The 26,969-nt window shown below is 44.1% G+C and overlaps 1 protein-coding gene across 1 annotated transcript in view; it reads left to right on the forward strand.

Moving 5' to 3' along the window:
- Window positions 1–8,029: 8,029 nt before the first annotated feature.
- The window catches only part of evlb (Enah/Vasp-like b), a gene marked incomplete at both ends in the record, with an annotated part of 68,873 nt that continues 49,933 nt past the window's right edge, over window positions 8,030–26,969 (forward strand). Inside the window, one exon of the mRNA XM_080744005.1 lies at window positions 8,030–8,127. Coding sequence (XP_080600131.1) covers window positions 8,030–8,127 — 98 coding nt within the window. The remainder of the gene's footprint in view (window positions 8,128–26,969) is intronic.

Here is a 26,969-nt window from a genome sequence, read left to right on the forward strand (position 1 = left end):
GAGTGTGTGTGCTCATTTTGGCAGCGACCGGGCCAACGGCGCCGGAGATTAGCTGTACACAAACTCGGAGGACGGACGGACGGACGGACGGACGGACGGACGGACGGACGCACGGACGGACAGGGGCAAAAACATACTCTCCCCCTGCCTTCGGCTGGTGGAGACAATCATCAGCTTGCATTGTTAGATTAGCCCTGCTTATTGCATACGGCATATCATTTGTAAAAAAATAAAATAGAAGGGGTCCTAGGCAGCTTCCTTGTGGAACAGGGCCTTACTACTTGATAAGGCACCATTAAAATATAGTTTCTGTGACCTAGCAGAGAGATAACTTCTATACCACAGGATAGCAGAGCACTTAAAACCGTAACTAGAGTTATAGTGTCCTCGAGCAAGACACAGAACTGCCATGCATGGTTTCCTCTCTGTGTACGTGTGTCCATGATGTGCGAACGTGTGAATATTATGCACATCGTAAAGTGATTTGGAAAAAATGCGCATTCCTCTCTGTCTGTCCCCTGCTTTGTCTCATGCTGAAGGTCTCTACTGCTGTACAGTATGCTAATAGTCTGGCTGTCACACAGTAGCACTTGACTGGATGCTCGCCTCTTGGGTCCCTCTGGGACTCACATGCATGCACGCACGCACGCACGCACACACACACACACACACACACACACACACACGCACGCACGCACGCACGCACACACACACACACACACACACACACACACACACACACACAAACAGAGTACAAATGGAGGTGTATTGCTTTAAGGATTAGTATTGCAATCTGCGGCCAGGCTCTAACCTGAGAGAGAGAGAGAGAGAGAGAGAGAGAGAGAGAGAGAGAGAGAGAGAGAGAGAGAGAGAGAGAGAGGGGAGGGTCAGTACAGGGGAACAGGAGGCTGGCTCTCTCTCTTCTCTCTTCATTTCATTCTCATCTCTCTCTCCTGCTCTCTCAATCTGACACATTTCCCTCCCCCATAATCTTTCTTTACCCTTGATTCATTCTGTGTCTCTCTCTCTCTCTCTCTCTCTCTCTCTCTCTCTCTCTCTCTCTCTCTCTCTCTCTCTCTCTCTCACTCCTTTTCCACAAGGAGCTCAGATGTACTCGGATGAAAGTACATTTTTGCATTTAATTTGGAAAAATCAAGGTCCCAGGCAGAGAATCCAAGTTGCTTGAGAAGTCCTGTGTGAAGTGTCCAGAGTCAACAACACATGCAGCCAGCATCTACCAGGAGAGATTTTAGAGCGCTTGATGCTTCCGTCTGCTGACAGGCCTTATGGAGATGCTGATTTTATTTTGCTGCAGGATTTGGCACCTGCCCCATAGGCTGTAAAAAATAAATGGACAGAGCCACGCCATTGGTTTCTACAGACCATAAATTAAGCCTATTTTCCCAGCATATCCTGTCCAGAAATGGTACCCAATGAAGCTATTGGCTGGAGAGCAGGTCTTCACTCTGTATATCCAATACAAAGCCTAGAAACATAGCCTACTATAATTCATTTCACTGAATGATTCACTTAACACGTATCGTGATGATTTTAAAAATACTTTAAACTACTGACTGAAAACATAAAGTGCTAATGAAAACGTTTATTAAGATAAGAAAATAAAGTGTAAAGTTCGCCAAATCCTCATAGACTTCCATTGAGCTGAAGGTTTTTTGGTAGTGGTACTGGTAGAAGTTGAAACAGCGACATCTGCTGGGCCGTTAATTGGAACAGCAGCTTCAACAGGCTTCATTCCCAGCTAACGGAACTTGCCCCTTGACCTGCCCACACTGCCACGGGAAAATCTCGCTCTTTCAAATGACCGTCATTTCGACAAAGGAGCGCCGGGAGGGTTAGCGACTCACCCCACGGAGGTTATAGGGTAAGGGTTTGGGTTGGGTGTCAAGAAAAGATGACATGTAGTAACAGTGAAGCGCTCCCCACTGCCACAACTATTAGTAACCGGTATATAGTATTTATCACTAACTTATCGTCTCTGTCGGGTGGAAACCTCATACGTCCCAATCCCAAAACTGTGACTCTTCAGAATTCACATTCTAAAGCAGCAGATCGACAAGCTCGAAGCGCGTCATATCGAGCTTGTGGATCTGCTTTTGATGCTTTTGTGTGACGCTGGCTGTAGTATGATCAAGTTGGCTGTTAATTTATGAAAAAACACAAAAAGTTAAAATATGTTGTTGCATGGGACATAATTGTAACGTGACAATAATCTATCTATAAATGCGAGAAGTCTCTGCGTGTCTGTCTGTCTGTGTGTCTGTAATCCGCGTATCTCGAGAACCGTTCGTCCCACCGGCTTCAGATTCGGCGCGCGCGTTCCCCGCCGCGGCACGGAGTGCAGTGCCGGGTCTCGACCCGACCCGACGCGCGACTTTCCCGAACCGGCGCGAAACGTTCGGAATCTCCTTATGCGGGGTTGATTGTTGACATCAGGCTGTTCCGGAGGAAATCGGCGAAAGCTCTGACTCATTGTGACATCACTTCATAAAAGGCTCTGACATCACGTACGCCACATGAGTCAACAAAAAATCTCTGTGAGTGTGTATGTATGTATGTAATCCGCGTATCTCGAGAACCGCTCGTCCCACGGGCACGCGCGTTCTCCATATATGGGCATAAAATGGATTGCAGACAGACAGATACAGATATCTCCATATATGGACATAAATGGACAGAGGCAAACAGATGGTCAAAGATGTCCATATATGGGCATAAAATGGACGCAGACAGACAGATACAGATATCTCCATATATGGGCATAAATGGACACAGGCAAACAGATGTTCAAAACGGGTCCTATGACAACAGGTATAATGAGGTTTGCATTAAAGGGGGAACCGGCACTGTGTCTGCAACACAGTTGGAGGCACAGACAGATACTCCATATATGGGCATAACATAGACGCAGATAGACAGATATCTCCATATATGGGCATAAAATGGACCCAGAACTATAACTGCAGTGATCTCCACATATGGACATAAAATGGACGCCGACAGACAGACAGACAGATACAGATATCTCCATATATGGGCATAAATGGACACAGGCAGACAGATGGTCAAAACGGATCCTATGAAAACAGGTATAATGGGGTTTGCATTAAAGGGCGGGGCATTCATTCCCTATTTACATTGTTCCGAGTTGGCCAGGTCGCCGACTAGACGCTGGGCCGCCCGAAGGGCGGCCCAGCTTCTAGTATATTAAATAACATATAAGGCGATCTGCAATTTTCTGTGCACGACACCGCCGTACGATATATATAGCGTAAATCAAGAGTCAGTACAGCTGTTTCCAATCCATTCTGGTGTGTCTATTATTGTAATGAGACAGACTCCATAATGTCAATAGATTTGTGTGTGTTTTATCGACGTACTTGTGCTGCGTAGCGCTCAGCCTCTGTAGAGACACACATGGACTCCTGTGGCGGTTCATTTACAGTAGAATGGAACACATTGACTCAGGCATGTGCACACATAGATATCAAAGGGGGCTTGAGCCCCTGCCCTTTTACCCCACGATCTGTAAAAAGTGCCCTCTCCAGACCATGAATGCAGTTTTTAGTTTACTATGTTGAAAGAAATGAAAATGCCCCCTTTCCATGCCATACCTGAAGGCAGCATTCAAGAGAATTGCCTTGTCTAAACTCTACCGAACTTGAATGCAGTGTCTTATGTTGAAAGAATTGCCCTCTCAGTTTAGTGTGGTATCAAGTACCGAAAATAGACGACCTCCAAGCTCACAATGCGTCACAGCGTGATGCGTTGTGAGCTTGGAGGTCTGCTATTTTCAATATTTTCAACCAAAAGGCCCTTTTAGAAAATTCAGCCCCTTTCCTCTCTAACATTCTCTGCACATCTGCATTGACTACAAATACATTTCAGTCCATAGTATGAAACCAGCAGATGCCCCCTAAACACATCATAGCTGCACTTATCCCATACAGTTTATGACTTGTGGAAAGATTGATTGATTGATTCAATACTGTATTAGTCAGAAACGTAAACAGCACATGGTACAGTAAGACATTAGATTAAGGCTAAAAGGATAGCACAAAAGTTTAATTGGTTTTGGTGGTACGTACTTGGGCGATAAGTTATATCGTTTAATTTATATACATTTATTTGTGAATACATTTTGCTTTAAGATTTGTTTTTGGGCTTTTATGCCTTTATTGATTGGACAGTATACTGACAGGAAATGGGGAGAGAGATGGGGAGTGACACGCTGCAAAGGTCGTCGGGAACGGGACTCGATCCTGATCCTCCATCAGAGCCTATGTGGTATGTGCCTGGACCACCAGGCCAGCAGACGCCCCAAAACTGATGGTTTTAAAAAAAGATCAACAGCAAAAGTAGCAGATCTACAAGCTCTGCTAAGTAAGGCATTGATTTACGATAAAAACACAAAAAGTTAGAATATGGAGATAGGCGGTTTCTGCCCGACATACCTGTATATAAAAAAAGCTATAAGTGCTTTCCGCCTTTCCATGGAACATTTGAAACCCACGTTTACGCACGTTTTCGCCCACGTCTGTTCAGCATGGCAGCGATCACTAATAAGATCACAAGGGGATAAAAGAAAAACACATTTCTGAGTGTGATGAATTCAAGAGACTGACACTTTGTGGTCAAGCGCTACGAGAGAGGCAGAGTAAACTATCCTAACCACACAGCGTGGAAACACCATAATATCCATCCATCACCCGCTGGTACTCTGACATGTGAACACACTTTTGCCATGTAGCGGTTCTCATCCACACACGGAGTGTCCAACAACAACCAGACGCCATCATCACCCATCTCTTCAACCCTAGCCATGATCAAGCATGTCATCCAACTTACATTCCGTTACTGTCAATGAAAACCTCCTTTCTCCAAATCAACCCATTAAAACCGGGAAAGCATCTGTGTTATTTTAGATTTCTAGCTATATATCGTTGTTGGGTGGAAGCCTTGTTTGTCCAAAACCGTTCGTTTTGTATTCATCTTTTTTAAAATGATTTGAAATAGTGAAAATAGCCGATCTACAAGCACACAACGCCTCACCATGATGTTTTCACAAGTTTTGTGCGACAGTCTTGTATGATGAAGCAGGGCTGTACTTTGCCCTATTTTGTCTTACAATAATGTCATGTGAAAGTAGCTAAAATTGCAGATTCACTAATAGCTGAAATAAGTACAAATGTATTGGCATCAAAATATAGACCTACTTACAGTACCACGGAAAAAGTACCAAAGGGAAATTGCCTCTGATACGTAGTGGAAGTAAAAAAACTGACAGAAAGAGAAAGTACCTCAAAATCATGCTTACAGTAAGTAGTACCTGAGTAAATTGGTATAGTCAGTCCAATCAGTGAAAGTGTGTGTTGGCAGACAGTGCAGGACAGATGTGGGAGATCAGAGGGGTCGGCTTTGCTTTGACCAGAGGGTGGATCATGGCTGGACTGTGGGGATGCAGGCTAAATACGTCAGGGATTCTATTCGTTTACTGGCAGTGAAGATCTGCTGTGGCTGCAGATTATTATCACCATATTGTCACTGTCGGGTGGAAACCTTGTATGTACAAAACCCTCAGTTTTTGATCATTTTAAAATAGTGAAAATAGCCTATCTACAAGTTGACACCCCTTGTCAGCTTGTAGATCGTCTATTTTCACGACACTTTTGTATAATTATATTAAATCTTTACCTTTGCGTGACACCGTCATATGACGACACAAAAAGAAATAGACTGCTAAGGATCACACAGTCACAGCAATGCGAAGATTGGCTATTTTCACCATTTCTGTACACCACCATTGTACAACAAAGTATAATACAGGGTGATTGCATGGTTAATCAGACTAATCCATTTAGACGATTAGGCCTATGTAAAATCTATTTTCCTGTTGATTTATTGATATGTAAGAAGATTATTCGACTAACCTACATGAACAAGATTAAGTCGCTTATTGGTTATGATTGTCGGAATTGTGTCAGTATAGCGGCCGTTACTATTATGGAATGTGTCAGTTAATAATGTGCTTGACTGTTCCAATCACCACCACTCTGTTGGATGGAATTGCTTTATTTCTCTTGCCACCTGTGTCCCCGTCTGGCTATGAAGAGACAGGCATGTGCACACATACACTAAACAAAGGGGGCTTGAGCCCCTGCCCTTTTATCCTCTTTAAAAAATGCCCTCTCCAGACCATGAATGCAGTTTTTACTATGGTGAAAGAAATGCAAATGCCCTCTTTCCATGCCATTGCCACACCTGAAGCATTCAAGAGAATTGCCTCGTCCAAACTCTGCTGAACTTGAATGCTGCATCTTATGTTGAAAGAACTGTGTAGAAATCCATGCCCTACGCCACATCTCCAGTATTCACTTTATTATGCTTATTTCAGTATCAAGCAACAAAAATAGCCGACCTCCAAGCTCACTACATGTCGCAGTGCGACGCGTTGTGAGCTTGGAGTTCGCCTATTTTCGATATTTTCACCAAAAGGCCTTTTAGAAATGTCAGCCTCTGCACGTCCCTGTGAAGAGACATTATAAGATGTCAAAACAGGCTTGTGTGTGACTGTGTGTGTGTGTGTGTGTGTGTGTGTGTGTGTGTGTGTGTGTGTGTGTGTGTGTGTGTGTGTGTGTGTGTGTGTGTGTGTGTGTGTACCGGTACATGTGTACATGTGTGTGAACTTGCCTCCCCTGCTCCACCCAAGCATGGGCGTAGCAGCTTCTACTATCAGATGTGAGAGCGGACGGACTGGAGCCATCAGATGAATTAATGTCTGTCACTCCTCCCCTGTCGGTCTCTCTCTCTCTCTCTCTGTCTGTCAGTTCTCTCCATCTCGTCCCTCTTGCCGGCGCAGGCTTACGCATCCGCGGCTCAGCCAATCGGCTGGCTGAGAGGAGAGCAGAGAGGAGAACTGAGGGGGAGGAGGGGGGGAAGGGCAGTACCAGCAGCCTCCGGGGCCGGCCGCCCATCGCTCTCTCATCACAGCTGGGAGGGAGGGGAGGAGGAGGAGAGGAAGAGAGAGAGGGAGGGGAGAGGGGGATGGAGGGGGTGGAGGTAATCCAATGAGACAGAGAGAGAGAGAGAGAGAGAGAGAGAGAGAGAGAGAGAGAGAGAGAGAGAGAGAGAGAGAGAGAGAGGCAGTGTGGGGGCAACGCCTCGCAGCACCGGGTATTTCTCTCCGTCTCTCCGTTTCTCTCATCTTCCCTCCCTCTTTTCCCCCCTCTCTCTCTCCGTCTCAGGAGCGGACTCTCTCATCTCGTCTCCCGTTCAGTCCTCTCTCTCTCTCGCTTGCTCTATACGTGTGGCTGAGAGAGCGGCGCTGCTCACATCTTTTCAACCCTCTCTCAATTCTGCTTCCTTTTTCATTTCCCCTGTCTCTCTCTCTCTCTGATTCATCTATCTCCTCCCCACCGTTCCTTTCATTATACCTCTTCTCCACCGAGCCAACAAAAAGGATGCATCATCATCGCCGGTGACAAAGAGAGGAAAGGGATTTTCGTCCACCTTTCTGAATCCGATCTGTGCCCCTTCAGATCGGGCCGCGTCACGTGTTTTTCCGTCGTTTATTGGACTCATCTTTGTTCATCTGCTGAGTGGCTGCTACTAGTGGGGAAATAGGTTAGTGTGCCTGAACGGCGGCGGGCGGTAGAGGTGATTGAGGAGGAAAGAGAGAGAGAGAGAGAGAGAGAGAGAGGGGAGGGGAGATGCCTGCCTGATGGTAAGCACTCCTCTAGCTCCCCTGCGGACCACTCAGAGGACAGGGTGCCTGGGATGCCCGGATCGCTGAACTCCGACCTCTCGCGCCTGTAACGTAACGCCGTCCTCCGGCCAACGACCAAAAGAGGACGTCACCGTCGCTGTCGGGGAGATAAATAACACGAGTGAGGCAGGAAACCGGGAGGAGGAGGGAGATCTCGTACCCGTCTTTTGTTGTCGGCACCGCTTGACCCGCGTGTGTGCTTCTGGTGTGTAGTAGTAGTAGTCGGTCGAGTGGGCGGGCGCCGCCATGGACATCAACCTGCAGTCTCACCGCTTCTACTTCCCCCAGATCTACTGCGCCGAGCCCGGTGCGCAGCCGCCGCAGCTCGCCGAGTTCAAAGTCAGGTAGGTGACCTGACTGCTCCGGAGGTTTGGGTGGGTGGGTGTGTGTGTGTGTGTTGGAGGGGTGCTTTGGTGGACAGATGGATGGATAGATCAATGTACAGATCCATCAGCGACCGCTTGCTCAATGTAACAGTCGGCGGTATGAAACCAGAGCCTGGCCTTGAAATATTATTAATACTTGGTTTGCACACGTGTGTTTTGCGATCTTGTGGATCTGCTGTTTTCGTACACCATCTGGCTTCAATGTCTTCCCCCCCTTTCCCCCCCTTCTCTTTCTCAGTTTACCAAATTGCCCTCTGCTTCACAGGGAGGAAGAAACGAAAATGCCGAGGCTACGATATAGTCTCTGCAGCGGCGTGACGGATTACAAGCTAGCTATAGCGCTGCTGCATACAGTATATGAACCATTTTATGTGCGGTGTGTGAGAGAGCTGCTGCCCTTGCAGGGAAAGAAGGGGATGTAGAGGGGAGGGGGTGCATGCTAATGATGCGTTAGCTCTCTGTGCAGAGAGAGAGAGAGAGAGAGAGAGCGGTTGGGCTCTGGGGAGGAGGACACGGACAGGGCATTCATGGCGGTGCCAAGTTTGGACAGAGGAGGAGGGGGGTGACAGTGATGCAGCTGTGTCGTGGTCACCGTTTCGCGGGACTCCCTCCGTGGTCGATCTGGGCCCTTTAGCGGCCGTCTCTGTGGCTCTTTTGTTCTCGTGTTTGCGCCTGCATGCGCTTCTCTCGCCTTTTGCCCTCTCTCTCTGTCTCTATCTCTCTCTATCCCTCTCTCTCTCTCTTACACCGCTTTGATTTATTTGCTGCTTTCCCCATCCTCTCGTAAACGAGTGGAGCTGAGCGTGCCGGGGGTTGCTACTGTGGTATAGCAATTGGCGGCCAACGCCTGTCACCATGGCGATTGAAGATCGCAGACGCATGCTCAGATTATGTGAGAGAGAGAGAGAGACTGTGTCTTCTACGGGCTCTTTGTCTTCAGCTCCACCGGCGCGGATCGCTGGCGAGTATAGCTGTGGCAGCCACACGTTCAAATGAGTCACACCTGACGCTGTTGGAAATCCACTTGTTTGTTTCACCTCATGAAGGAAAATGCTCACCTGTTACTGTGCTGCGGTGTCCTCTCAAACACTCAGCCCTACAGTATGTCCATCTGTCTGTCTGTCTGACTGTCCATCCATCCATCCATCCATCCATCCATCCATCCATCCATCCATCCGTCCCTCTGTAGTTTCAGGTGGTTGAGTTTATTAGGATCCCCATTAGCTGATGCATTACACCAGCTAATCTTCCCCACACATAACATAAAAACATGACAACAAGCAAGTTAACTCATTGAGTGCCTATCCCGAATTAGTTCGGGATATATTATCGTATCACAGAGTGCCTATCCCGAACAAGTTCGGGATATTAAAAAAAAAAAAAAAAAAGAAAAAAATTTTTTTTTTGAAATTTTTTTTTTTGATTTTTTTTTTTTTTGGACCCCATCAAATCTGGTGAACATGATTTCAATCGCGATTTTGCATGTTCCACCCCCATACAACCCCATCTAACATACAGGGCAGCCATTTTTGGTTACATTACATGTAAAACATAAGGGCGATTATCTCAAGAATGCCTGAACGGATTTCCAATCGGATTTTTTTGTTTGAAAGCTGTGAACAAACTGCACAAATCCACTCCAATGCAATCCAGGATTGCATTGGATTTTTCAGAGCTCATTCTTCTCTGTTTTTTTTCCCATGCATGAGGTGTGCAAGGTTTAATCATGGCTAAGTTGACGAAAATAAGGCTTCTAAAATGCTTGGTAGCCAATAGCTAACTTCAAGCTAACTTCATCCTCTTCCTGTACATGCAGTCATGCACAAAGGAAAGTGTTCAGGCAAGTCATGGCTGCAGGGCTTCTGCATATACCAGCATATCTCTATGGGATTTTCTCTGGCCACTGGGCGCCCTCTAGTGGTGAAAGGGGTGGCACTGAATTACAGACAACTGGTGAAAGAAAAAAATGGCAACATCAGAGCATATTGTTGCTGTCGTGCAGAAATCTCCAAATTTCTTTTCGTAAAGTGACGCCCTACTTGATCAAAAGTAACAGATCTGCAAGCTTCAAAGCGCAGTGCGAAGCGTCGATCTGCTACTTTTGAATTTTAATCCTGAAAGTACCGTATGAGTTCTGAACAGGTTTCCTCCCGAAAGAGACGATCGGGCTCTTTTTTGATTGTCTTAAGTACCAGCTCTTGTCCATACTGTCTCCGACCACCAAACATTTTGTCGGAAAGGTCCGGTTCAACTACAAAATGACGTCACTCGCATCTTCTGAAAAGCATTACCCCGAATTAGAGTTCGGAAAGCTGCATGTCGGAATGTCGGAACTCTCCAACGAAAAGCTCTTATGCCTTTAAGTTAAGGCATAAGAGCTGGTACTTAAGACAATCAAAATACCGCCCGATTATATGTATGTATCAACATCATCATTCGTAGTGCACTACTGAGCTAATACTCCCCATAAAAACCATATGCCTTCAACGCTATCCCTATGGTACAAATGGTGCGGTAATCTGGTGGTTGATATGCTTCATGATTCCTCCTCTAACATATCTGATTAGTGCAGCTTTGAGAGACTCAGCCTTAGTTTTGCACTGCTAAGCAGTTCTTCCCCTGCTAAGCGCCCAGCTTGGCCAGAGCTCCACCACGCAGGCTTTTAGATGTCCTACAACAGTGGTTCTCAACCTGTGGGTCAACCAAATTATTTTGATTAACTTAGTGTGCAACAGTTTTTTTCTCACTCAACGGTAAACAAAACAACATAACGTTTAAGTGTATAGACTATAGAGGGTATCTGCACATTTCTAAAGTGACAATTTAAGGACTTTTTAATACCTCTAAAATGACAAATTAAACATTGGACAAATGGTCAAATATTAGAGGCAGAAATTGTGAAAATAGCCGATCTACATGCTCACAAAGCCTCTCAACGCGAGGCATTGTGAGCATGTAGATGTTAGCATGTAGATCTATACCCTATGCTGGTCCTTCTACAACATTACCAGCCCTATGCTGGTCCTTCTACACAACCAAGGATGAGGTTGGATGATGGGATGGGATGGGCTTTGAGATTTAACACACCGATTGAAAGCCTCCATTTAGGACTATAGGTGGAGATCAGGCTAGATAGACGACTAAAGGGTCTAAAAGCCCCACCAGGAGGCAAGGTTAACCATTTTTAACCATTTTCAAAAGTAGCAAATAAGAAATGAAAAAAGCAGATCTACTAGCTCACAGTGCACCACGATGCAACCTGTTTGAGCTTGTCAATCTGCTATTTACACAATTTGTTTTAAGTATGGCTGGTACTCAATCTTCTCTAGAGAGCATACGGTAAACATGCACAGTCAATGTCATAGCAGTCCAGCTAGTATAGTTTTCAAGGGATCCCATTCCCTAGCCTTTCTGGAAAATCTCTTCTGAAAACCTATTTCCATAGACTAGCTTGTGTCTAATGTGCTTGATTTCTACTACTACCGTATATCGTGACAATGGTAAAAGAACTGATACATACCGGTACTATGACACACACAGTGACAGGGAGCAACAAGGCCACACGTTTAGTGAAACAGGAGTACAGCATAACAGACTTTGTTCCCGGTGCTGAAAACATCCTGGGACCTTTGCGTCCTCCTCTGTTTACCACCGAGTCCAACGGTGCACTTATTGATTGTTTCTAACCTCCAGATCTGTTACTCTTACTGTATGCGATGGCCAGAGTGACCCTTCTCTTTGAGTTCATGTCTCGCATCACCAGCCACATTATTGGTCTTCTGCTAAATGTCAAAAGCTGCGAACATCAGCAAAGATCGGCAGTTTGATGCATTCGCGCCGAGCAGGGCCACAATGAATCTTCCATGACAAAACGCAGGCTCACACACATCTCTGCCCGTGCCTAGGACATTGGACATTCTCTCTTTTGCTGCTCACAAATGAGCCACGCAGACAAAACCAATCCTGCTTGGTGGTGTGTGTGGAGCAGATTAAAGAGGTTTACAGTATGGGTTTTCACAAAACCAATTCAGGCCCTTAAGCAACATTAATGTTTTATAAATCTGGTCTTATGCAATGATCAGTCACTTACAACGTGCAGGCTTAGTGTTGCTTTTGCATGCACACACACACAAATATGTCAAGTAAATCTATTCTTACATTTCCCTCTCTGCAGATTGAGTGTGTGTGTCCTAATCTTTCTGACTCCATCTAAGCACAGAGAAATTGATTAAACTCAAAAATAAATAAAAAAGTACAATCTACAAGCACACAATGAGTATGAAATAGGGCTTTAAGTGGTCAAAGAGAGGGGGAAAGGAAGGACGCGGGGGGAAGAAAATAAACTAGAAGCAGTGCTCTTCCGAGCACAGGTCTCCACCAGGCCGTGCGTACTGGTGGTGTTACTGTATAATAGGCCAATGTAAAAAGGGTGGCATATGTTCCTCACCTTAGATCTTTCATGGCAATCGGACGCTGCATGCATGATTTGAAGCATTGTGTTCCAAAAATTTGTTTTGCTAAAGTCTACCTAATGGTGGCGCTATAACAGGCCAATGTGAAAAAGGTAGCATTTGTTCCTTGACCTAGTGGGAATATGTGTGGCAAATTTCACGGTAATCGCAAGCTGCGTTGATGATTTGAGGCATTTTGTTCAAAAGCGGAGCAATCCTGCAAAATTTGGAAGCTAATATTAGCCAATCAGGATGGAATATGAAATATCAGACTGATCGGACTTGATCACATGACTATAGAGATACTGTGTACCGATTTGCGTGATTTTTGCATAAAATCTCAAGGAGTAATATCCAAAAATGTGTTTTACATATGTCGGCCCAAAGGTGGCGCTATAAAAGGCTGATGTGAAAAATGCAGGGCAAAGGTTTATCCTTAGCCTCTAGGGAGTGCGCTTACAAAGTTTGAAACTGATCGGTGGAGTTATAGGTAAAACCACAAATCGGCCTGTTATAGCGCCACCATGAGGCTGATTTAAAAAAAATTAAGTGGCATTTCTTCCTCGGCCTAGTGGGAACGTGTGTGCGCGATTTCATGATAATTGCACTTTGCGTTTGTGATTTGAGGCATTTTGTTCAAAACGGCTCAATCCTACACACTTTGGAAGCCAATCTTAGCCAATCAGGATGCAATATGCAAAATCGGACAGATCTGTGTCGATCACATGACTGTCGAGATACTGCCTACCGATTTGTAGGATTTTTGGACAAAATCTGTAAGAGTAGTGCACAGAAATGTGTTTTGCGAACATCGGCCACTAGGTGGCGCTAGAAAAGGCCCATTTGAAAAATTTAGGGCAGAGGTTCTAGATTGGCATCCAGGGAATGTGTGTGCTCACTTTGGCAGCAACCGGGCCAACGGCGACTGAGATTAGGTGCTCACAAACTGCGAGGACGCACGGACGGACGCACGCACGCACGGACGGACGGACGCACGGACGGACACACGGACGGAGGGGAAAACATACTCTCCCTCAGCCTTCGGCTGGTGGAGACAATAATTAGTGATTGGAAGGTTTAAGAGACAGGAGAGAAAGAGAGAGACATGGAGATACAGTAGAGAGAGAGATGAAACGCAAGGAGAGAAGAGGGAAAGACTAGAAGCAGTGCTCTTCCGAGCACAGGTCTCCACCAGGCCACACAAATCGGCCTGTTATAGCGCCACCATGAGGCTGATTTAAAAAATGTGGGGCAGAGGTTCTGAATTAGCATCCAGGGAGTGTGTGTGCTCAGTTTGGCAGCGATCGGGCCAACGGCGCCGGAGATTTGCTGGTAACAACCAGGCCACACAAATCGGCCTGTTATAGCGCCACCATGAGGCTGATTTGAAAAATGTGGGGCAGAGGTTCTAGATTGGCATCCAGGGAGTGTGTGTGCTCAGTTTGGCAGCGATCGGGCCAACGGTGACTGAGATTAGCTGCTCACAAACTGCGAGGACGGACGCACGCACGCACGCACGGACGGACGGACGCACGGACGGACGGACGGACGGACGGACGGAGGGGAAAACATACTCTCCCTCAGCCTTCGGCTGGTGGAGACAAAAATGAGAGAGCGAGAGAGAGGGGCCAGGAGTGAGGGAGAGAGGGGGGATGGTGACAAATGCTAAGGCTAAGCAGAATGGAGAGAGAGAGAGAGAGAGAGAGAGAGGGAGAGAGGAGGGAATGGAAGAAGAGAAACCCAAGCAGCAAACGAGGGGGTTGTTTTTGTTGTACATTGTGAATTTGTGATACCTTGTGTTGTACCATGTATTGTGGTACCATGGGTTGTGGCAGGGACGTGCATAGAATGTTAGAGAGGCAGGGTCTGGAATTTCTAAAAGGGCCTTTTGGTGAAAATATCAAAAATAGCAGACCTCCAAGTTCACAACGTGCAATAGCGCGCTGCAACGCGCTATTTTCGATCAGGATAGTTTGGACAATGCAATTCCCTTGAATGCTGCCTTTGGGTATGGCATGGAAAGAGGATATTTGCATTTATTTCACCATAGTAAAAACTGCATTCATGGTCTGGAGAGGGCACTTTTTACAGAAGGATAAAAGGGCAGGGGCTCAAGCCCCCTTTCATGTCTATGTGTGCACGTGCCTGGGTTGTGGTAACCATCATGTTGGATGCTGGGATGCTGCGATCTCCATGGAGAGCCTGATAATACTGCCAGATAACCATGACAACGGCCCATCAACACCACGGGAGCACATATGTACATACATGTGCTCACACGCACACACACACACACACACACACACACACACACACACACACACACACACACACACACACACACACACACACACACACACACACACACACACACACTCACCCAGGTACGTACTATGTACACACTTCCTCGCACACACACGCACTCTCACAGAAAACTGTACTCACCCAAGCATGCCTGCACGCTTCTTGAACACACACGGTCTGTATCTTCAATACATGCATGATGACGTACAGTACAAGGCAAAACAATCTGTCCCATTCCAGGGTTTACAATCCAATCCAATCAAGATTTTCCCCGGAGGTTCTGACCCCTAAAAACAGACACATGCGCACGCACGCACGCGCACACACACACACACACACACACACACACACACACACACACACACACACACACACACACACACACACACACACACACACACACACATACACGCTACACACATACACGCTACACACACACACACACACACACACACACACACACCTATACTGGTAGATGTGGTTTAGCAGGACCCTTTAGCTCAAACCTGCGGTTTACAACATTAGCAGGACACCACTTTCCACTTGCTTTACTAATATGTGGAGCATGTCAAAAAATCTATTTTGAGCCATAGAACACATATTTCACTTCAAAAGTTGAATAAACTCAACACAACTCAAGTTTTAACAATCTGACAAAATCCTACATTAGGAGGACATTAGATAATTAGGTTCTAAGCTCCGCCCATGTGAATTAACAGGACTAACTACATTAACAGGACAGCTGCAATTAAACACATGAAAATATGTCACTGCAGGGTATTTAAGGGTCAAATGTGATTAAATGTGACATACAGTAGCTAAACACAAACAAGGCATTCTATTGATGTTTTTAAATCTCTTCCTAAGACACATTTGTTTTTTCGCTGGCTTTTAATGTTCCTTAATTTTCCTGCGCAAATCGCTACACAGTATGTCTACACTCATGTCATCAACATGGATCTGTCCCATATAGCGCCCCCATCAGGCCGATTTTTTCAAACACATTTTTGGACACTGCTCCTACAAATTTTGCCCTAAAATCACGAAAATCGGTACACCCCACATTCTCTGAGCCAACCAAAACTATACATTGTCCACACAACTAGGAACCAATGCCAGTTACATCCGTCTTTGTGTATACATGTGACCTGACGGTCGCTTATCTCCCGATTAGGGAGTCTTACTGGTAGGCCTGTTTGTCATTTATGCACCATGTACAGCACTTCGGTCAATGTCTCTTGCCTACAGTGGTGTGTTACTGTTTCAACACCTGACTTGCCCTCAGGATCAACCATACAAGTGGAATATAAGCCAGTAAACATGCAGGACTGGAATGACATCGATACAAAGCTCACTAAGTGTTGTTGGTGCCACTGAGATGGTAAACTACAATTCAATGCAATATGACTACTGTGTGTGACTTAGCAGGCCTGAGAACAGGCTGAGAGATGTGATTTCAACATCTTCAATGTTGAGCTACTGTTAATAAAGTTCTGCAGTGAACAAACTAGCATTTTCATCCATCTTGGTCGAAGGGGGACATTGAAAATGTCATGACTGAGGGGTCAATAGACTTAAGCTTTGTGAAGTTAACTTTACAGCTCGTCTGTTATTCTTGACTTCTTTAGAGATTTTCATAAGAGATTTACTGGAAGGGTTATAAGACCAAAAACTATAGCTGAAAAACACACCAATCATGAACAAGGTTCAACATTTATTTTTTGTAGGACACAGGAATGTAGCCCTGCCCCGCTGTAATCAGACAAAATTCGGGGAAGACCGCCAAAGCACCTCAGACCGTAGGGATGGGACAATATACGATATTATCGTTTATCGTGATAAAAAACACTCACAATAATCATATTGTGGAGATTTAATTTATCGTGATATCATCCTCTGTCATACACTGGGATCAATTCACCTTTTATTTGCCGAGCTGCATATCCAGTACTATTTAAACCCTCTATAATTGGTAAAAGGTACATAATATATGTACTTGATACAGTAGTTTTTCACTCTCTACCAAATCTCTTTGCCAAAAAATAGACGATCTACAAGCTCACAATGCTTCGTGCTGTGAGCTTGTAGATCTGCATGATTACTGCATGATTGATCTGTCGCAAAGCCCTCTCCCTAACTGTGAGGATTGGACGACAGCGTAGCAAAACACTTCCACCCAAAGTTGGCTCCCATAACCCGCTAAAAAGCCCGTACCTTGGCCCCCCATCGACCGGGAGAGACGGGGCCAGCACCCAGGGGGTACCCAGGGGCCCAGCCACCGCCAGGGCTCCCCACGGACCCCCTGGGAAAAAAATATGGGAAAATAGTCAAAAGTAGACGATCATAAATGTGACCCGATTAGGGAGTCTTACTGGTATATAGGCAAATTAATATCAAAAACATTTATATTACATTATTACGGCCATGGTGAAAGTTGCTGCTGGGGGACCTGCTACAGTGATTATAGCTACCCAGAACATTTGAAGGGAGCATTTTTCAAATCATTTTCCGAAACCAAAATCTGCCTTAGACTGCAGCCTGTCGATTGTAGGTATAAATTATCGATACATTTGTTGTTTTTGGGTCAGTTTTAAGTGCACTGCAATTAAGCAATGACATTGTTTTTTCCAGCGGGTAAATGCACAGGAAGAAAAATTAAGTGAATCTTTAAAATATAGCAGATCCACAAGTCTAGGTATGCAGGTCGCCGGTTCGATTCCCGATCCGGACGACCTTTGCCACATGTCATTCCCCATCTCTCTCCCCATTTCCTGTCTGTCTACTATCCTAACAAATAAAGGCATAAAAAGCCCAAAAAACTAATCTTAAAAAAAAAGAAAGTCAGGTCTGAGATTTATCACCCAGCCCTACTTTAATGTTGAGTTACATGTTGTATGACATCATTTTTGTAGCTGCAAGGAATAATTATGGCAATTATAATTTGATAATTGATTTGCAGTATCTCATAAGCTACAGTGCGTTACTGCATCCCCATTATTCAGTTGCCTGCAAATGTATAAATAGGCTACTTTTTCCAGAATTATGTTTAATACCAGCGTTAGTCCAGAAACCCCCACATTTAAATAAATCAAAACATCTATTTTCAATAAAGTAGTAAATGAGGATCTCCCTCAATTGATCTTTTCGAGAAATTAAATAAAGGTTGAATGAATGCAAATCTTTTGTATTGCTAAATGCTCATGATGTCCCCGAACATGCCATGACAAGGCAAATGTTTTCTTTGGATATTAATGTTATCACCACCGGCACCACCAAGATGGTTACTTTGTCAACTATCATTATTCTGATATTGCTACCATGCTGTTATGTAAAAATGTTCATATTCTGTTCACACAGTGGTTCTCAAAGTGAATTCCAGGTTGGAATCCACTTTGAGAACCACTGTTCAGGCCCAGGGACTCTGACACTGTTGTTTTTGACAACAAATTTTGATTTAGTTTTGAATAAAATGTCATTTAATTTTAGTCATAATTTAGTGACCTGAAGAGTTTTAGTTTTAGTCTAATTTTAGTCGACTAAATATCATACATTTTTAGGCGACTAAATCTACAGTTCATTTAGTCAACTAAAATGTATTTTGGCAGGCCTTGATGGCATCGTAATGAGTGATTTTACACTTGGTTGTGTGCTGAAAATAGCAGATCTACAAGCTCACAACGCGTTGCGCGACACGTTGTGAGCTTGTAGATCTGCTATTTTCAGCACGCAACACTTGAGAACAACCAAACATAAAATGACTCTCTACTCCACTAGTCCCTCCCTAACGTTTTAGTCTAGTTTTGATTTTGTTGACGAAATTGTCAATATAATTAGTCTTAGTTTTAGTCATCACAGCTTAGTTTTTATTTAGTTTTTGTCAGTGAAAGAAATGCAATCGACAAATACTTTTCGTCATAGTTTTAGTCAACAACATCTACACTGCTCTGACAGTACAAATGGAACCAAATGAACACTAAGTCTCATGATGCAAGGTTAAATTAACATTATCTGTCTGTCTGTCTGTCTGTCTGTCTGTCTGTCTGTCTGTCTGTCTGTCTGTCTGTCTGTCTGTCTGCCTGCCTGCCTGTTTGTCTGCCGATTGTTAACCAATTTGAGTTAAGCTCTCCTCCACTCTTTTCAAAGATTTCACCTTGTGCAGGGAAACCCTTTCACTCATTCTTTCCACTGTAGCCCACTTGCTGATTACTAGCTTGCAATGCAATCAGCCACTGATCAAATTCACCTGTGCTGCCTGCCCATCCCCCATCCCCCATCTCCCTCACTGCACTCACTCAAAACTGTGTGAGTGAGAAGCTGCCCCTCCCCCCACAGTCAGTTGGTTTGTTTGTATGCAGTCTGTACAAGGCAAGGCTTTAAATACTGTGAATATGTGTGAAAGTAAATCCTACGTGTTACTTTATGCTTAGGGTAGTCTTACTAGTGACTATATACAAATGGAACCAAATGGAACTCATAATCTGTGTAATCTATGCACATGGCTTATTTCTTTGTTCTGGTTAGTTAAAGCAGTGGTTCTCAACCTCTGGGTCAGGGAATTATTTTGGGGAGGGGGTCCCCAGATGATTATCTAAATGACTGTGCACCATTGCTTTCTCTCTGAACAGTAAACATACAGCATAAGGTTTAAGTGTAAGGGTATCTTCAGATTTCTAAAGTACCCTTCCGTAATCAATGGGGGCAATTTACCCCTTTTTGTGCAGATATATGACCGATTTGTTGCATGTCTGAGTCATCATGACATCACTGAGATGCCATAGACTCCTACCTACCCACTGTCTGACGTGACCTACCACTGCCGGATGCACCCACGCACACGCGCACACACGCACCTCATCCCGGATTGTATAACAGATTTCTTAAGCCCGGTTCACAATGCAACATGCTAGCCCAGATGATCCTTTTGCCGTCCTATAACCTAAAAGCCTAACATGGGTTGTGACAGCACTGAGAGTAGAGACGTGCTACAGCCAATCAGAGAACAGGACAGGTGGCTTGTTTGATTTAATTCACACATTATTTTCTTTTATATAATTAAAAGACTGTTTGTCTGTCTGGATCAATCCAGTGATATAACTTTAATAATTCTCGTGGGCGAATCCAGGTGTGACAGAACACTCTCAATGGAGCTATTGTAGTCCAGCCTGAGGATGCAGTAGCCTAGACTCCGAACCTCTTCAGGCGATAAAAGCAATATAGTTGCAAATTCTTTATCCTCACGTGCGTTGTGTCCCACTTGAGCTCCTCTTTATTGTGTACTTCAAGGAACTTGTGTACTTCAAGGAACTTTAAATCCCTGCTCCCTCAAGCAAGGAGATGAGGATTAGATTTGAGTCTGGAGGAATCAAGCAGGTTAGACTGATTGTAGTCCGAGCATTTCAGGCAAAAAAGTGTGCGATTCCATCAAAATACTGCACAAACTGGCCGGACTATAGTAACATTGTGTCACATATGAGGAAATGGCATATTCGGGACAACCTTGGTAGTAGGCTAATAAGGCTATGCTTTATTCAAGCCAAACGAGACACTCTATTTGGTGCTTTATGATCCCACAGGGAATGCTACAATTTGTCAATCAGTGTCATCACCGATAAACAAACTTTTACTGCACTGTTTTTACAGTACAGTAAAAGTACAGACAGTACAGTACAGACAGTACAGTTCAGTGATAAAAGGTCAAGGTCACAAGCTTATTTAGAATAATTTGACCTTAGAATTGTAGTAAGCTACTTTGGTGTCATATACTGTATCTGAAGGCTAGTGAAGTCACTGATCTACAAGATGTACCCACAATTCGTAACACAAGAATTTTGCCTATACTGTGTAATACTGTGTAGAGGAATAATTCTAGAATCAGTATCGGGATTTAAAGGGATATTCCATTTAAAAAAACTCTGCCTTGCATGGGTCTGCCTCCCCAGGCTCAGGGCCTCTCCCCACACACACCCATTGTAACTTCAAACTCCATTATATTTTTTTCTGGTGACTCATACTACCCTCCTAATACATGAGCAGGCCATGTTTTTTTTTCGATACAATTTTTCATTTATTTGTAATAATTTTAATTTTTCAAATTTTCCCAAAGAATTATTAAAAATAAATGAAAAGGGTTATTGAGAAAACACGGCCTGCTCACGTATTAGGAGGGTAGTATGAGTCACCAGAAAAAAATAGTGTGTGTTTTTAATGAAGTTTGAAGTTACAATGGGTGTGTATGTGGAGAGGCCCTGAGCCTGGGGGGAAAGATAACATTTACATCAAATATATAAATATTAAAAACTGTTCAGGGTGTTCATAAAAGCCTGATTAGATGATAAAGTGACCAAAATGATCTGTAGGCTTGAACTTAATTAGCATTTTTACCCAAGGGTAAAAATGGTGCCTGGGTGCCTGCCTACTCCTGTATGTCGGAGTTAACTTAAACTCATATGTACTGTACATGATGTCATGGTCATGATGTGGTCATGTGATACTGTATATAGGAGCTACGCTGATCAGCATACATGACTGTGCAGAGCTGCTACCAGTGGTGCTTTGGGGTTTTCTTTTCAGGGCGGACGGTCATTTATTGACGTCACATGCACGAGCGCCTTTAGATGTGTGCGTGCTAACTAAAAGTTTGCTTTGAACAAATCTCATCTATCACAGTAATGGAGCCAGGTAGCCTGAGACACGCACAATGCACATACAGTCACCGCTGGAAACCTACAGTAGGTGTTAAAGTAGCCTATCCATATGAATAGGGGGGTATGTGCAAGCCCACCACTCACTGCCTGCCTGGTAAACCTGTTATGCGAATTTGATTACCATGGTCATCACTTGTATAGCTACACATTTTTAAAGTGACAGTTTAAGTACTTTCTAATACCTCTAGAGTGACAGTTTAAATTAAACATTGGCCAAATTGACAAATATTATGCAGAAATTGTGAAAATAGCCAATCTACATCCTCGTGAGCATGTAGATCTGCTATTATTATTAATTTAGGGGGTTGTGTCCTGAAAAGGTTGAGAACCACTGCATTAATCCATTTAGGCCTGGGGCCGATTCTAAAAATGCCTTTTAAATCCGGCCAAGATTTTCATTAAGAAAACAAATGCAATTCATTAATAAAAAATAGAAACATGTAAGAACCACAAAATGTACAGTCAATTGGATGAGTGGTTTGTAAAATATGCATAGCCTCCTTGGAGTGAGCTAAAATGTTGGCAAACTTGGAAAATGGACATTAATATAAACGTGATTTTTTTGGGACGTTTTGATTAATTATTACACAAAATAACAATACAACAATTGCAATATCTGGTTAAATTTGTATAATTAAGAAACATTGTCTGTATGTTATGCAAATCATGTTGCAGGCCCATGGTGTGGCAAACCACCAACATGGTAGACCCCTGAACAGTGTTTATGCCAAGTTTAGTGTGGATTGGAGCAACGGTGTGCCTGTGGCAGCCAGGGGCCCCTGGGAGCCACATTGGGCCCCTTGTGTTGCTATTATAATGGCCGACCCCTGAACGGTGTTTGTTCAATCAAGTTTAGTGTGGATCGGAGCAATGGTATGCCTGTGGCAGCCAGGGGCCCCTGGGGGCCACATTGGGCCCCTTGTGTTGCTATTATAATGGCCGACCCCTGAACGGTGTTTGTGCAATCAAGTTTAGTGCGGATCGGAGCAACGGTGTGCCTGTGTCAGCCAGGGGCACCCGGGGGCCACATTGGGCCCCTTGTGTTGCTATTATAATGGTAGACCCCTGAACGGTGTTTGTGCCAAGTTTAGTGTGGATTGGAGCAACGGTATGCCTGTGGCAGCCAGGGGCCCCTGGGGGCCACGTGGGGCCTGTGGTGTTGCTATTATAATGGCAGACCCCCAGAACGGTGTTTGTACAATCAAGTTTAGTGTGGATCAGAGCAACGGTGTGCCTGTGGCAGCCAGGGGCCCCTGGGGGCCACATGGGGCCCTTGGTGTTGCTATTATAATGGCAGACCCCTGAACGGTGTGTGTGCCAAGTTTAGTGTGGATCGGAGCAACGGTGTGCTTATGGCATCCAGGGGCCCCTGGGGGCCACATGGGGCCTGTGGTGTTGCTATTATAATGGCAGACCCCTGAAGAGTGTTTATGACTAACGTTATTCACCCAAAATGCTATGTCATTGAAATGTTCATAAAAACATGTATGTGCATTAACAGGACTCTGACACCCAGCCAATCAGGTGCTTCAAAACATACACTGTGTGTGAATATTCATGAGCTTGTGTATGAACATGCAGTAGCATTACACAACCTATGGGGGCGCTGTTCAGACACAAAAAAGTCGGGTGTATGTGTATTAACAGGACATCAAAAAAAAAAGGTGGATTTGGGCTCTCTAGACCAATAGAAACACTTCTGCTATTTCAGAATTGTCCATGAATTAGCAGGACACCAGTCCTGTCCTGCTAATCCAAAATGTCCTGTTAGTGTGGTGTGTATTCAGGCCAATTGTCCCGTTAAACCACATTTACCAACACACCTACACACACACACACACACACACACATACACGCTACACACATACACGCTACACACACACACACACACACACACACATAATATTTAGGTCATCATAATAATCCCTACAGCTTGTTCACGCTATTCACCTCCAGGGATGACTGACTTAAAGCAGAGAGATCCTGTGCATGAATTATGATTGCTTCAGGATTACTTTATGTTAGGGATGGGACGGTGTAAAAACATTACATGTCACGCTCATTGTGGCCAAAAATAATTGCGACTAACGATATCATCGCGATAATCAGAATAGGCTTAAAAATCCTAAAATGGCACTTTTGCTAACCACTTGAACCCTAGTATTCTTATTCTTCAAGTTCACCAAAAATAACCGCTCTACAAGCTCTCAGACTATATTGTTCTTGATCCCAGTATATGACGGAGGACAATTTCACGATAAATGTAAATCTCTGCGATGCAGTTATTGTGACGATCATCGTCACATCCCTACTGTATGTCAGGAAGGCTCCGTCTTTTTCTTCTGTCCCAGATGAGACATTATTCGCCCATCATTGTGCTGCAACTGCAGATTAAGGCTTGTGTCTGTCCACCCCACAAAGGTTCAGACACAAGAACCACCTTCAGAAAGCAGCGTTAAGCCTGAATTATGCTTTGTCGAAAATAGACGATCTGCAAGCTCACAACGTGTCACATCTGTGCTTGTAATAAATGAAACAGACTTGTGGGGCAAAGGCGCCGTTCCTACTGGTATATGTGTTTATTTAATGTACATGACTGTCGCTTAGGTCAATGGTTCTCAACCTGTGGGTCGGGACCCCCAGGGGGGTCCCCAAATTATTTTGGGGGGTCCCCAGATGATTAATAATTAATAGCTTAATGTGAGACATTGTTTTCTCACTGAACAGTAAACAAACCAACATAAAATGTAAGTGTATAGAGGGTATCTGCACATTTCTAAAGTGACAATTTAAGGACTTTTAAGACCCTCATGAAGGGTAACTAAAATTAAACAAAGAATTCCAAAATCTGCACAAGAGTAAAGCTCTCCCTGGGAAGGTAGAAGAAATGTAGTTGGTATCTTTTTCTAAACAATAGGTATCCATAATGGTCATTTTCACTATCAAGAAAAGTCTCCACACAATGATAAATGATTGAATTGATTTACTCAAGTCATGGTAGTCCAAAAATCTCAGGAATGTATAAGAAATGTTGTGCGTCACTGTTGTATGATGGAACATAAGTGAAGCATTAGGGGCCGTGTGGAACATTTTGGGCCACTGAATTCACTGACGGATCCTACTTGGCAGAAATAGGAAATGCAAACACACACATGCATGTGCACACACACACACACACACACACACACACACACACACACACACACACACACACACACACACACACACACACACACACACACACACACACACACACACACACACACACACACACACACACACACACACACACACACACACACACACAGACCAGTGCACACTGGTCTTCTGTGTGATTGAAAGAAGCAGACAGAGGTTCCAGTGCACAGATGACAGTGGACAGATGAGCAGACAAACAGATGCCTACTGCACGTAGGCATCTGTACACTGACTCCAGATCAGATCCACCGGCAGCAGACACAGTATACCAGAGAGCAGCACTTAACCTAATGCACACTCTGCTATGACCTGCTCCAATGTAAATATGCCTGTACTCTCTCTCTCTCTCTCTCTCTCTCTCTGTGTGTGTGTGTGTGTGTGTGTGTGTGTGTGTGTGTGTGTGTGTGTGTGTGTGTGTGTGTGTGTGTGTGTGTGTGTGTGTGTGTGTGTGTGTGTGTGTGTGTGTGTTTCTCCCATGTTGGGAAAGGAGACGGATCACAGCGCAGAATCCTTGGTGATATTCATACAAGTTTTATGTATACACATTCTTAGAACAGAATCTAGACGCTGAATGTTGTCTATAGCAGCATCTCCCAACCTGTGTGGGCCCCCAAATAATTGGCAAAACACTAAGATGTTATTGATAATAAAACGTGAATAAAATAAACATAAAATACCAGTAAATAAAAAAGTACCACCGTGATACCAATAAACAGGAACTTAAAGTATACTGTATTTGTTTCTTCCAAGCCGGAACAAAATCGATTGATTAATCATTCAAATAAACATGCTCGCTTCGGGGTCCCGGAGATGAAATGGAATCAAATGTGGGTCTGTGTGTGGCCTGATGCATAGCAAACTGGGGGTCCTTGAAATTATGGGTTCTCTTATGGCAGTAGTTCTCAACCAAATTATTTTCGGGGGTCCCCAGATGAATAACTTACTGTGCAACATTGTTTTCTCACTCAACAGTAAACAAACCAGCATAACGTTTAAGTGTATAGAAGGTATAGGCACATTTTAAAGAGACAATTTAAGGACTTTTTAATACCTCTGAAATGACAAATTAAACATTGGCCAAATTGTCATATATTAGAGGCAGAAATTGTGAAAATAGCCGATCTACATGCATGTAGAGCATGACAATTTAAGGACTTTTAAGACCCTTTTAATACTTCTAAAATCAAAGTCAAATATTAAAGGCAGAAATTGTGAAAATAGCCAATCGACAAGCATGTAGATCGGCTATTTTCACAATAGAACCGTGTTATACCAAATGTAATGCCTCAACTCTTAGTGCTGGGGGGACCCCAAAATACGATTATTTTGGGGATCGTGGCCTGAAAATGTTGAGAACCACTATCTTATGGGGTTCCCTGGCATATATTTTCAAATGGGGGTCCAGAGACTATAACATGTGTCAATGTTTGAGAACCACTGGTCTAATAATAGCACCTTAAATGTAACCTTCCAATGGCTCTCATGTGTTCTCCATGGTCCCATTGTCTTCCGGGGAGAGAGGAAGCACAGCAGACCTCTGCTCTCACCTTGTCTGCTGTCTCTCTGCTGGGACATTCTGCCTCTGCCAAATGGAGACGCATGCATTTTTTAAACGCCCTTGCTGCACTTCTTTCTTTCTCTCCTTCCTTCTTGTCTTTCCATCTGCCTTTCTTTGTCTCGTTCTCTCTTTTAGCGATTGGGATCTTTTTCAAATCTCAACTATAGAGTTCCAAGACCGCCTATATTGCCAATGTTTTGACTGATATTTTGACAAAAAGTGCAACATTTTCTAATCAATTTGAAAAATGAACAAGCAAACAAATGAATACAAATATGTAAATTATTATGTATGTTATATATAACTTCAGTAATATGGAAAGAATATTTTACTTTAATTATACAATGAACAAGCAAACGAGCATCATATTTTAAACACCTCTGCAGTGAGTCGGCAGTGGCTCAGGGATATAGTGGCCACTTGGCAACCGGAAGGTTCCCAGTTCGATCCCGGACTCCCCAGAGTTAGTGTCGAAGTGTCCTTGAGCAAGACACTGAACCCCTAATTGCTCCCAATGAGTAGGTTGGTGCCTTGCATAGTTTCCTCTGCCATCGGTGTATGAATGTGTGAATAATGCACATTCAC

The sequence above is a fragment of the Nannobrachium achirus genome (genome assembly GCF_963921795.1).
Source record: "Nannobrachium achirus genome assembly, chromosome: 16".
Classification (NCBI taxonomy): domain Eukaryota; kingdom Metazoa; phylum Chordata; class Actinopteri; order Myctophiformes; family Myctophidae; genus Nannobrachium; species Nannobrachium achirus.